The sequence below is a fragment of the Schistocerca serialis genome, chromosome 2 (genome assembly GCF_023864345.2).
Source record: "Schistocerca serialis cubense isolate TAMUIC-IGC-003099 chromosome 2, iqSchSeri2.2, whole genome shotgun sequence".
NCBI classification, from domain to species: Eukaryota; Metazoa; Arthropoda; class Insecta; order Orthoptera; family Acrididae; genus Schistocerca; species Schistocerca serialis.
Window position 1 is genome coordinate 723,914,421 of NC_064639.1, and position 13,932 is coordinate 723,928,352.

The 13,932-nt window shown below is 45.1% G+C and overlaps 1 protein-coding gene across 1 annotated transcript in view; it reads right to left on the reverse strand.

Annotated features, from left to right (window-relative positions):
• Positions 1-13,932, reverse strand: part of LOC126456361 (juvenile hormone esterase-like) — a 172,046-nt gene that overhangs the window by 14,710 nt on the left and 143,404 nt on the right. Inside the window, exons 8-9 of the mRNA XM_050092115.1 lie at positions 12,252-12,402; positions 465-600 (exon numbers count right to left, since the gene is read on the reverse strand). Coding sequence (XP_049948072.1) covers positions 465-600; positions 12,252-12,402 — 287 coding nt within the window. The remainder of the gene's footprint in view (positions 1-464; positions 601-12,251; positions 12,403-13,932) is intronic.

Sequence of the window (13,932 nt, forward strand, 5' to 3'; positions counted from 1 at the left end):
ATTCACGGTGTTCTTATTTCAATTTCCAGGAGTGTATGTAAATTACATTAAAATTCTCGTAACATTTTCTTGTTTGTAATTGTTTCACCTGTCCCAGTATATTCATGCAGCAAGTTTCGGCAGAAGCACGCGCAGTACGATGAGAAGTCCGACACAGCTACATGGTGAAACGAGAATTTCCCTGGAGGTGGGGAGTTGCTTATCTGAAGGCAGGGAAGGAAAAACTAACGTCAAGAGTTACAAGCACATAATATAGTTCTCAATGTCTTGAAAAAGATGTGACCCCAGAAATTCAGCATCAGTAGTGTTGGACGCTACCATGTCAATTCTCACACATCACAGTCAATCTTTCTAGCCAGCCTACATGCGAGAAAGATTTGGTGAGTTAATGAAATAATCGAAAACGCAAGAACACTGCCATTCAGAGCATCAAAAGTAGCTGAAAACCGATGAATATAACTCACCCAGTCTTAGCGAAGTTGGTCCACATGGTGGTCATGCGCTCTATGGTGAGTTCCTCCAGCGACGATGGCGCCGGCGCCGGCAGCAGAGGCAGCTGCATCGAGAACAGGTAGCCCAGGTCGTCCGCGTGGCAAGCGCCTGCGAACACCGATATAACCTGCGCTCCAGCCCACTATGTCCTGCAGTGTCGCAGAATAGTAAAGAGTTGGAAACGTGGAGTATTGTCAAAGTTTCGTTACCTATACCGAGAGCCAGAGGCAGTTGGTTAGCCAAGAGGCAAGAGGATTGCACATGTATCGGAATGTGTCGTCACGCAGGGGGCAGTGGCCTGGTTACACACAACATGCGAGGGAGCATTGCTTAGCACGCGGGTTTGTGTTAGACGGAGACTTTCGTAGAATGTAAGACAGAGGTATAGCAGCAGCTGTACTGCATTTCACAACTTCGCGTAAGTCTGCCGTAACAACACGTAACTCTGTCACAAGAACACCTAAGGGGCGAGTACGACAGAGAAATCAGCAGTATAAGTGGAACGAATGCGTTCATTACAAACGAGCATGACGTCAGGACGTCGCTCGCGCTTCCTTTAAATACGTCAGCTTTGACAGCAACAAAGCACTCGCAGTTAGACTTGCAGTTAGATGTGTACTGGGACGCTGCACAGCGCTCAGCTCGGTGATCGACAAGTTAATCTTTATTAAGGAGATGTTGCAGTACGTGTGGCCCATCCAGCAGCACACGTGAGGGGACAGTACCAGCTCTGGTCCTCTCTGCTGCCGCTGTCAATCATCAACCCAGGATTAGCAGACATCACGGCAGACTCACTCGCCGCCAATGCTGACCACATCAGTGAGCCGTCGTCGAGATCGTGCGGGGCCTAGGCCCTGTGCATCCGCCGTCACAACCGGGTGAGCCGACGACACTGGGGGACTGCAGCCCGTTCCGCCCGTCCGCCGCGGATGAGCCACCAGGAGGAGCAGGGAAGAAAACGGGGTGGGATAGAGCACACTCCGCACTACGAGAACGCCTCTCGTGCCGACAGCGCCGGGACTCCAACCCGGAGCCTCCTACGCGCAGCGGCCTGCTGTCCGCCGCCGAGCTGGCCAGCCAGCCGGGCGCCGCCAGTCACACGCGGCTGAAGTAAGGGCATTCCATCGCTATGTCACAGCACGCGGCGCTGCGCTAGTGAGACTGGTGCAGCTCGGAGCTGGTGTCATCGCTCCGAGTCAGCGAGGACTCGGGGAAGGTTGTTGATATTACCAAGCTCAGCCAGCCTGTGTTACGCGGGCCACATTGTACTCACCAGGAATAAAGGTGTCATGAATTAATAATGTTTCTTTGGCGTTTCTGACGCGTCCACAGTCATTTCCTAGCATCCTGACAACTGGAGAGGTCACCGCCCGGCCTCCAGTCCACCGTAGGCGACCAGGACCACCGGGGCGCCTACAGTCCATGCCTGTCAAGCTGAAGGCCAACTGACTACCTTTACGCTGTGCAACAACGTTTTGCCAAAGTACTTCTGCCTGGACTGTCTGAAAGTTCAGTGAGGCAATTTAACTGCTGTTTCTCACTGCAGTTGACTGACTGATGCTTAAATTCAGTTGCTGAAAGGTGTGAAAATTACCGAACTATCACTTTAATAAGTCATGGTTGCAAAATACTAACAGGAATTCTTTACCGAAAAATGCAAAAAGTGGTAGAAGTGGACCTCGGGGAAGATCAGATTGGATTTCAGAGAAATGTAGGTAAGCGCGAGGTAATACTGACTCTACGACTTATCTTAGCAGATAGGTTAAGGAAAGGCAAACCTACGTTTATAACTTTTGAAGACATAGGGAAAGCTTTTGACAATGATGAGTGGAATAAGCTCTTTGAAATTCTGAAAGTAGCAGGGGTAAAATAGAGGGAGCGAAAGACTATTTACAACTTGTATAGAAACCAGACGGCAGATTATTCAATCTGTATATTGAGCAAGCAGTAAATGAAACCAAAGAAATTTTTTTATACTAATTAAGGTTCAGCGAGAAGAAATAAAAACCTTGAGGTTTGCCGATGACACTGTAATTATGTCAGACACAGCAAAAGGCTTGGAAGAGCAGTTAAACGGAAAGGACATTGTCTTGAAAGGAGGCTGTAAGATGAACATCAACGAAACGCAAGACAAGGATAATGGAATGTTGTCGAATTATAAGTAAATCAGGCAATGCTGAGCGAATTAGTTCAGGAAATGAGACATAAAAGTAATAGATAGGTATTGCTATGTGGGCAGCAAAATAACGATGACGGCCGAAGCACATAGGATGCAAAATGTAGGCTGGCAATGGTAAGAAAGGCGTTTCTGAAGAAGAGAAACTTGTTAACATCGAATATAGAGTTGAGCGATAGTAAGTCTTTTCTGAAGATATTTGTCTGGAGTGTAGCCATTTACAGAAGTAAAACATGGACGATAAACAGTATAGACAAGAAGAGAATAGAAGCTTTTGGAACGTGGTGCTAGGGGAGAATGCTGAAGATTAGAAGAGAAGATCATGTAAGTAACGAAGAGGCACTGAGTAGAATTGGGAGACAAAAAAATTCGTAGCACAGCCAGACTAAATGAAGGGATTGGTTGATAGGACACATTCAGAAACATCAAGGGATTACCAGGTTGGTATTAAAGGGAAGTGTGGCGGGTCATAATTGTAGGGGGAGACAAAGAGACGAATACGGTAAACAGATTCAAAAGGATGAGGGTTGCAGTACGTAGTCGGAGTTGAAGTGACTTGCTCAGGAAAGAGTGGTATGCAGAGCTGCATCAAACCAGTCTTTCTACTGAAGGCCACAACAACAGCAATAATTTAACAGCCACCATAACTCACACGAAATTTATACTTATGAGCAAAACACTACGACCACTGTCCACCGCAAGACTCGATGCCGCCTGCTGGCGTTGCAGGCAAGTGTCACGGTAAGGAAAAACTAACGGGCGATCAAAAAGTTCCCGTTCGAAAGCTGTACAGTCCAGAATTGACACGCCAGTCATGCAAATTCGTCCTGAGCAATGAGGCAATTATCCCACCGACGTACCAGGTCGGAGATACACGCTTGGCAAAACACGGTGTCCTGCTGCGTGAAGAAGGCCGTACCCTCAAGCTGCAATCATCGTCCGACGGGAGTCGTCCACCCTTCAAGACTTTTCTGAGAGACCGAAGGACTGAAATCGTATGGGGAGAGAACAGTAGTACCGAACAGATGCTGCAGTGTCTCCCTCTTGAGTTGCCATAACATCTACGACATCTGCATTATCATGAAGCAGCAGCACCCCTTGGCGCACAATTCCACAACCGTCCACAACGGTGATTTTCGACATAACGTGCTGCCCTATACACGTTCTTCGTTCTCCGTCCTGTTTGGACGCACATGGTAATTACGTCACCGTAAATCACATTCCCGCATTCACTGTACGCACGTCGGAATGACACGAATGCGGCACTAATCCCTTGCCTACATGTCGCTGCTTACATACCTGCATCGTATCGCGCTACATTGCTGATGCGCTGCCGTGACGGCCTCGAACGGAAACGTTTTGATCGTCGCTTATATAAGGTACAGTTAAATGAAAACGACATAGTTGGGAAAAAACTAACCAAACACCTTATTATTTCAAAAGTAATCGTCACAACTGTTAATAGGTCTATCTCCTGAGACAAGACCACCAGTTCTTTCATGGAATAATGCTTGCAGTTGCCTACGGAACTATGATTACCAAACATGCACGGTTTCGTCCGAGGCAAATCGATGGCACGAATGTCTTTCTTTAGGGCTCCAAAAATGTAGAAATCACACAGGGAGAGTTGGGTATTGTACAGAGAATGTGTAAGGGCTTCGCATCTTGCCACAACGTGATGTACAAACAGTCACAATTCTTGAGGCAATGACCTGACATGAAGCTTCCAGTATAATAAATTACAAATTTGATATGAACTGACTCTAAACATAGTCTAACCATTTACCAATGACTGGGATGATTTCAAAACTTCAGCTCTCAGCATCAACTGTTACATAAACCATTGGTTGTAAAGTGACCTTTTTGTCATTTGAGAGTTGAAATCCCTAAACAAATTACATCTTAATTAAATCGTTCAGTAGTTGGCGTAAATCTATATCACGTTTCCAAATTTAATTATCGGCGTACCAACTGCTAAATTTATTTTCACTATTAATAAAGCCTGTTCTAATAAGTGACTAGAGGTAAATCGCGAGTTGCAATCATAAAGCTTAAATATCAAAATAAAGATTATTATGAGAGCCTGAAAACTTGTAACCGACTTACTCAGCCCAGTTCCTTGTTGCATGTGAACAGTGCCAAGTTAATGCAGAATTGTATAACGCAGCTACTGCAAAAGTATGAGTAAACTGAGTGAGAAGGAATGCGAACGTGTCTGGAACAGCCAGAACGCACTGCTGGCTCGGTGACGTCGCCTGTAGCTGGTGGCTTCAACAAAAGACTTCAAGAGCTGAAGATGATAGCATACGCTTTTGAAACCGGTTGTCTTAAATTTAAGAAATATGTTATGCGATCTTGGCTGTTGAATGGTTTCTAACAATTTTGATATGAATCATTTACTTCTAGTGATTTTACTCGATACGTGCGAAATAAAAATCCAGAGCAAGTTAAGCACGGCGCCTAGATGCCCTCTTTGTGTACCCCAACTGTGCATAGCTCAGAGCAAACTGAATGTAGTAAGTAGAATGAGGAGGAGGAGATATAACGTGTCTCATAAATAGCCCTGGCGCTAGAGGTATGCAAGGGACAAATAGCGTCCAACTTCACGTTCCTACCTACTACTGATTATTTTTGCACTCAGTAGGAAAGCCAGCTTCATACAGATAGACATTTAACAATCAGCTTACACGTGTAGTATAAAACATTCTCTGATTTCTTGCCTCGTCAACTCAGGGCAGAACCTCAAGCTTTCGACGATTACCTCGATCGTCTTTGTCAGGAGCAACTGACGGTCAAACTGCTGCTGTGGTGACCTTATATGGTCCATAAACGACTTCTGATTGGTCCGTAATTACGTAACGCTGCCGCAGATGGTGTCAACGTCTGCGCTGGTGGCGCTACCGCTACCGTAGTAGCGTAAACATTGCGACGAATATCTCTGCATCGACAGCTCGCTTTCATGCACCACTCAAATTATATCCGCTGTCACGATCGAAGTTCCTGTTACACATTCTGATTTCTACAGCCCCTTTAATTACATGTTCCCATTATGCAGGAGCCCGGGACAAAAACTTTTCTTTCGTCAAACAGTATTTTGTGTTTGCTTGTGAGACTGTGCTCAGAGATTCTGATTGAGCAGCTCTGATCACGGCTAGGCTATATTACTTTACTGACGCGTAAATCACTTCCTACAGATTGCACGTAACGCGTTTGTCCAACAGGATAAAGGCAGACAATTTATTTAACCGTATGGGGCGCAGTTGAACAGAAACTGGCTCCTGAGCGTCTTCCAGCAATGACAACAATGGAGTGTCTACTCACACCGTCGCAGCTCATCTGTGAGAACCGCAGTAACACTTCGATAGCGTCCTCAGTACGAAAGAACAACGTGTTTCTAATCACACAGCACATCGTGATTTCTTTAAAAAATTCTTTATTGTCTGAATCCAAAAACATATTTCATGTTTTCACAATAATACCTAATTTTAGCCAAAGTGATGGCTCAAATGGCTCTAAGCACTGTGAGGCTCAACATCTGATGTCATCAGTCCCCTAGACTTCGAACTTCTTAAACCTAACTAACCTAAGGACATCGCACACATCCATGCCCAAGGCAGGATTCTAACCTGCGACCGTAGCAGCCGCGTGGTTTCGGAATGAAGGGCCTAGAATTGCTCGACCACAGCGGCCGGCTCGTCAAAGTGAGTCTACAGCTACTTTCTGATGCATATCAGTTTAACGCTAACCAACAGTGCTGAAATGTTGATTGAAAGACGGCTAGAACTATCTACGTGTAAGCTGTATTCAATGTCGTTATGAACAGCGCTATGATTAAACACAATGAAATCTAAAAGACACGAAAAAATAGCTCGTTTGCCTCGGCGATGCAATTTGTTTCAGCAAAGGCACAAAAAGATTGGTAAATACTGCACCGCGGCGCATCCGTGAGGCGCCAAGGACGGTACTTAAAATAGAAATCGTAAGTCTTTTGGCATTGCTCTCAAAATTCACTCACACGGAACCGACCTTTCTGCGGGTGCCATTGTTTGCAACACAAAGCAACCTGAATTGCATATCGCAAAAAGAACCAAAGGCGGCATGCAAATAATTCCTGTGGGTCATTGCTGTAGTTAAGTAGTTACCTCTCAGATTATGTCCTATGTGCGGTAGAATGCACCGCTAATTACGAAGCTCTTTGAATACCCAATGATAACATCATTAAAGTGATGCTCCTTACGTTTCTGAGTTCACAATTATAAGGCTTTCTATGTAGAAAACGACCTTCCTGATTCTGTGATAGGTAAATCGTGCTCACAGGGGAGAGGTCCGTCATGCCACGTGGAAACCAATCGTATTTATTTTGATACTATTAGTTTAAATTTGTTAGTGTCACAGTCCAAAAGTTAACTGCTTATACGTACCCGTACTGTAAGTCATCCCTACACACCCCCCATTCCTCAGAAACGTAACTCATTTATCGACGTGGCGCACCCTAGGAACCCGCGGCAATTGTTTTAGTAAGCGTTGCAACCATGGTCGAGAATGTGCGGAAATTTCACTGTCATCACAATGCTCATTGCAGAAGAATATTATACAGAGTGAACGTTAATAAAACCGACAAACTGCAGGGACTGATTCCTGATTGGAAACCGAGGAAAAAAGGTCGTATGATCGTGTGTCCAGAACTGCATCGTTGCCGCGGTAGATGGCGCTGGCGAATGAAAGTTCCTCTGACCTCTGCTGATAATCCTTGTTCTCGTAGCAGGTCATGGAGGTAGTAGTGGTTGTCATTCAGGACACTTAATCGTACTTTGGCTCACATTGGTGGACAGCTTGCCTGAAGCTTGTGTAAGTAGGCTGTTTAGGTTTTCTTATTGGTAACGCCACGTAACGCTCTGTATGAAAATCACTGGCTGTGCTGTGTGCAGTCTGTGGCTAGTTTGCATTGTTGTCTGCCATTGTAGTGTTGGGCAGCTGGATGTTAACAGCGCGTAGCGTTGCGCAGTTGGAGGTGAGCCGCCAGCAGTGGTGGATGTGGGGAGAGAGATGGCGGAATTTTGAGAGCGGACGATCTGGACGTGTGTCCATCAGAAAGAGTAAATTTGTAATATTGGATATCATGGACTGATATATATATACACTCCTGGAAATGGAAAAAAGAACACATTGACACCGGTGTGTCAGACCCACCATACTTGCTCCGGACACTGCGAGAGGGCTGTACAAGCAATGATCACACGCACGGCACAGCGGACACATCAGGAACCGCGGTGTTGGCCGTCGAATGGCGCTAGCTGCGCAGCATTTGTGCACCGCCGCCGTCAGTGTCAGCCAGTTTGCCGTGGCATACGGAGCTCCATCGCAGTCTTTAACACTGGTAGCATGCCGCGACAGCGTGGACGTGAACCGTATGTGCAGTTGACGGACTTTGAGCGAGGGCGTATAGTGGGCATACGGGAGGCCGGGTGGACGTACCGCCGAATTGCTCAACACGTGGGGCGTGAGGTCTCCACAGTACATCGATGTTGTCGCCAGTGGTCGGCGGAAGGTGCACGTGCCCGTCGACCTGGGACCGGACCGCAGCGACGCACGGATGCACGCCAAGACCGTAGGATCCTACGCAGTGCCGTAGGGGACCGCACCGCCACTTCCCAGCAAATTAGGGACACTGTTGCTCCTGGGGTATCGGCGAGGACCATTCGCAACCGTCTCCATGAAGCTGGGCTACGGTCCCGCACACCGTTACGCCGTCTTCCGCTCACGCCCCAACATCGTGCAGCCCGCCTCCAGTGGTGTCGCGACAGGCGTGAATGGGAGGGACGAATGGAGACGTGTCGTCTTCAGCGATGAGAGTCGCTTCTGCCTTGGTGCCAATGATGGTCGTATGCGTGTTTGCGCCGTGCAGGTGAGCGCCACAATCAGGACTGCATACGACCGAGGCACACAGGGCCAACACCCGGCATCATGGTGTGGGGAGCCATCTCCTACACTGGCCGTACACCACTGGTGATCGTCGAGGGGACACTGAATAGTGCACGGTACATCCAAACCGTCATCGAACCCATCGTTCTACCGTTCCTAGACCGGCAAGGGAACTTGCTGTTCCAACAGGACAATGCACGTCCGCATGTATCCCGTGCCACCCAACGTGCTCTAGAAGGTGTAAGTCAACTACCCTGGCCAGCAAGATCTCCGGATCTGTCCCCCATTGAGCATGTTTGGGACTGGATGAAGCGTCTTCTCTCGCGGTCTGCACGTCCAGCACGAACGCTGGTCCAACTGAGGCGCCAGGTGGAAATAGCATGGCAAGCCGTTCCACAGGACTACATCCAGCATCTCTACGATCGTCTCCATGGGAGAATAGCAGCCTGCATTGCTGCGAAAGGTGGATATACACTGTACTAGTGCCGACATTGTGCATGCTCTGTTGCCTGTGTCTATGTGCCTGTGGTTCTGTCAGTGTGATCATGTGATGTATCTGACCCCAGGAATGTGTCAATAAAGTTTCCCCTTCCTGGGACAATGAATTCACGGTGTTCTTATTTCAATTTCCAGGAGTGTATATAATGACCTTTGAACACTATTAAGGTAAATACATTGTTTGTTCTCTATCAAAATCTTTCATTTGCCAACTATGCCTATCAGTAGTTAGTGACTTCAGTAGTGTGAATCTTTTATTTAGCTGGCCGTAGTGGCGCTCGCTGTATTGCAGTAGTTCGAGTAACGAAGATTTTTGTGAGGTAAGTTTATTTGTGAAAGGTATAGGTTAATGTTAGTCAGGGCCATTCTTTTGTAGGGATTATTGAAAGTCAGATTGCGTTGGGCTAAAAATATTGTGTGTCAGTTTAGTGTTGATCAGGATAGGTAAAGAGCGAAATGTCTGGGTACGTTCAGTTTTGCTCAGCTGTTTGAAAATCAAATAATGTAAGAGATTTATCAGCACAGTAATTCATTAATTTTTCTGGACGTTTCACTTCTACTAGGGTTCGCATCAATATCCTATAGAACCCGGTCCTCCAAATCTGGTGCACGCTGAATCTGCCGCCTCCCTGCACGTTCGTCTGTCTGAAAAGATACATGATTATACAGACGCCCAGAATGGGCTTGAAATGTTGTATTATGTCGTTGGTATAGTCGTGCTGTCTCTAGACCGTTTCCATCTGATTGACCGTACACAAACACCATCTTGGCTTGTTCCCGACATTCTGCTGCGTACAGTATGCTGCGTCAATAATACAGCCTGCAACACAACATAGAACACACCACACGTGGCTAGAGGAAATGTCATTCGTCGGTGCCATCTAACGAGCAAACGATGCATTTCCAGACCCAAGTTCGTAGGACCTTCTTTCCTCCATTTCCAGGCAGGAATCCGTCCCTGGTGTTTGTCGGTTTTATTAATGTTCAACCTGTATATGTGATGTCTGTTCTTTCGGACATGTCCAAAAGAACAGATACAATTTTCATCTCGCAGCCATTATGAACCAAAGCACAAAGGAGTTAATGACATCAACTGCTGGTGGGCTTTGATTTAAATCGTTGGGGAAAGTTGAAAATTACAGACAAACCTGCATTCGAACCTGGGCCTTCTGCTTATTGGGCAGATGCGCTGATCACTGCGCCACCCTGAAACAGTGCTGATCGCAACTGGATGGACTATCCTACCTCGCCAAAGTCGGACCCAAAGTCTCAACAGATCTGATGGGAGGCGTGCTAGGGCAGTCCATAAAGCTGCTATCAGTACTGTGTGAGGATGGCGCAGTGGCTAGCGCATCCGCCCAATAAGCAGGAGGCCCAGGTTTGCCTGTAATTTTCAACTTTCCTCGTTGATCAGTGCTCATTGGCAGATAATGTCATTAATTGCTTTCTATCTTGAAAGAATATTACTTCGAGACTGTGTTAAAAATTAAAGTGAACAAGATTTTTTTATCTTTCTTTCTTTTTATTTCAGGTATTTATTTGAAATACACCGGCCTTAAAAATATTCTGTGTAATGTATAATCTTGCAGAGTAGAGTTCACAGGGAGCCGTGTGAATGATTTTCCACTCGCTGTGGAGACCTACAACTGACGCTAGCTGAAGCCACCAACAGAAAATACACTTGAATATTATCTGATGTGCCACAACGTGGTTTTTTAAAGGAACATTCAAATTATCATACATATTTTTTGAAAGATTGTACTGTATAGTGCATTGATTGAATGCAGATGATATGTAAGTGATAAGTGGAGTTCCATGTGTTCTAAATATGAATTTTACACCCGTAGAAATGAAGGTTTAGATGGATGTAAGCATTTAAGGGAAATAATAATTCGTCTTTTTTGAGCCACGTGAAGAGCCAACGATACTATGATACGTGACTAGACCTGCGATATAGCCAAAGATATAGGTGCGAAAAATTTAGAAACAACATAAAATTGGATCTAGGAAGATAAATTTATACTTAAAATCAGAAAAGAAATTTAAACCAAAACGATCGAAGCTTTTGTTCCAGATGCGAAGAACAAAACGTATGGTTCACTAAAATCTCACCTATATAATGCAGAAGAATGTAATTTTCAAAAAAGACATGCATGCTACAAGAAAGGTGGCAACCAAAGGGGAGAAGTCCAGAACATGTCTGCACACTCACACTCACTAATGAATGAATACGGTTGTCTTCAATAGTTGGCTGGAAAATTGGGCCACATGTTCAAAAGCGAAATGTTCTGTGCAAAAATCTGATGGTATACTCAACGATTTTAGTGAATTAGATATCTGTTTCCATTCATCTCGCTCTTCTTCTGTTTTATGGGAGCAAATCGCTTTTATCTATTTAGATTCTTTGTTAGAGAACAAGATTTTTGTATCATTGTGTGCAGTGATTCGGACTTGCCCTGACAAAGAAGTGTACACGTTTCAGATTCTATGTGATGCGATGCACATAGATTAGCTCGTCAGTCGAAGGCACTTTACAGGACATTAACAGGAAACAATTAGCGACATATATAGACTCATTGACAGTTTGTTTTGCGTAAAATCGTCGAATTATGTTTGTGGCTGACATGGCTGTCAAGTTTCGTCCGTTACTGCATTATATTTATTGTGCTGCCTCCTAACAAATTAAAAAAGTTGTACGTGACATATATGTTGTACTTCTCTAAATAAATTTAATAATATTTTACTATTTTCAATCATAGGATTCAGCCTTTAGCATAACAAACTACTGAAAAATCAAGGTGTCGTGAAGAGCGAAAATTCAGGGCTATACGTCAGCAAGTCTCACACACATAATGTGTGCAAATGTAAGATGCTCCATTAGTTTTTAGTAACTCTCAATCCATACCGGCAGTTAAAATTCCTACACACGAGATTCTTACCAAGGTGATGACCAGACCAAGAAAAATAAAACTAGATTTCGACACGACAGGTCGGACTATTCCCTTATCAGCAATAAAGTCCCACGATGAGGAATCCTAACCTATGCTTGCAGGTATTCCGTTTTCCAGCACAGCGCAGCAGCTCACATGATTTTCTACTGTGTACAAGGATTCCTTGAATTGAAAACAGAATTGTCACGAGTTTGAAGGCATCAAGAAATGACCTGCTTTCTTCGCGTTGAACATCAGTCTCTTCAGCAAGTTTCGCTCTCCGTCGACCTCAAAGAGGTATTCGTATACAGGAGAACTCGATGAAGCGGCGAACAGCTCGACGGTTTCCTGGATGCCGTCGAAGAAGAGGGCGTCGGTCATCATCTGCAGGCAAAAAAGATGCTCACCTCAGTAATTCTCTATTATAGGGGAAATCCAGGAGAGATGGCGCACATTTGCAAAATCGCGTATGTACCATGGCGCACTTTTAGCAAAACTTTTTTTGTAACAACTAAACGCACCAGTTGTCCATTCATAAAATTCTGTGGACCTTTTCAATGTAACATTTAAACATAATATTTGACCATGATAACATGAACCATGAACCATGGACCTTGCCGTTGGTGGGGAGGCTTGCGTGCCTCAGCGATACAGATAGCCGTACCGTAGGTGCAACCACAACGGAGGGGTATCTGTTGAGAGGCCAGACAAACGTGTGGTTCCTGAAGAGGGGCAGCAGCCTTTTCAGTAGTTGCAAGGGCAACAGTCTGGATGATTGACTGATCTGGCCTTGTAACAATAACCAAAACGGCCTTGCTGTGCTGGTACTGCGAACGGCTGAAAGCAAGGGGAAACTACAGCCGTAATTTTTCCCGAGGGCATGCAGCTTTACTGTATGATTACATGATGATGGCGTCCTCTTGGGTAAAATATTCCGGAGGTAAAATAGTCCCCCATTCGGATCTCCGGGCGGGGACTACTCAAGAGGATGTCGTTATCAGGAGAAAGAAAACTGGCGTTCTACGGATCGGAGCGTGGAATGTCAGATCCCTTAATCGGGCAGGTAGGTTAGAAAATTTAAAAAGGGAAATGGATAGGTTGAAGTTAGATATAGTGGGAATTAGTGAAGTTCGGTGGCAGGAGGAACAAGACTTCTGGTCAGGTGACTACAGGGTTATAAACACAAAATCAAATAGGGGTAATGCAGGAGTAGCTTTAATAATGAATAGGAAAATAGGAATGCGGGTAAGCTACTACAAACAGCATAGTGAACGCATTATTGTGGCCAAGATAGATACGAAGCCCACGCCTACTACAGTAGTACAAGTTTATATGCCAACTAGTTCTGCAGATGACGAAGAAATTGAAGAAATGTATGATGAAATAAAAGAAATTATTCAGATTGTGAAGGGAGACGAAAATTTAATAGTCATGGGTGACTGGAATTCGAGTGTAGGAAAAGGGAGAGAAGGAAACATAGTAGGTGAATATGGATTGGGGGACAGAAATGAAAGAGGAAGCCGCCTGGTCGAATTTTGCGCAGAGCACAACATAATCATAACTAACACTTGGTTTAAGAATCATGAAAGAAGGTTGTATACATGGAAGAACCCTGGAGATACTAAAAGGTATCAGATAGATTATATAATGGTAAGACAGAGATTTAGGAACCAGGTTTTAAATTGTAAGACATTTCCAGGGGCAGATGTGGACTCTGACCACAATCTATTGGTTATGACCTGTAGATTAAAACTGAAGAAACTGCAAAAAGGTGGGAATTTAAGGAGATGGGACCTGGATAAACTAAAAGAACCAGAGGTTGTACAGAGATTCAGGGAGAGCATAAGGGAGCAATTGACAGGAATGGGGGAAATAAATACAGTAGAAGAAGAATGGGTAGCTTTGAGGGATGAA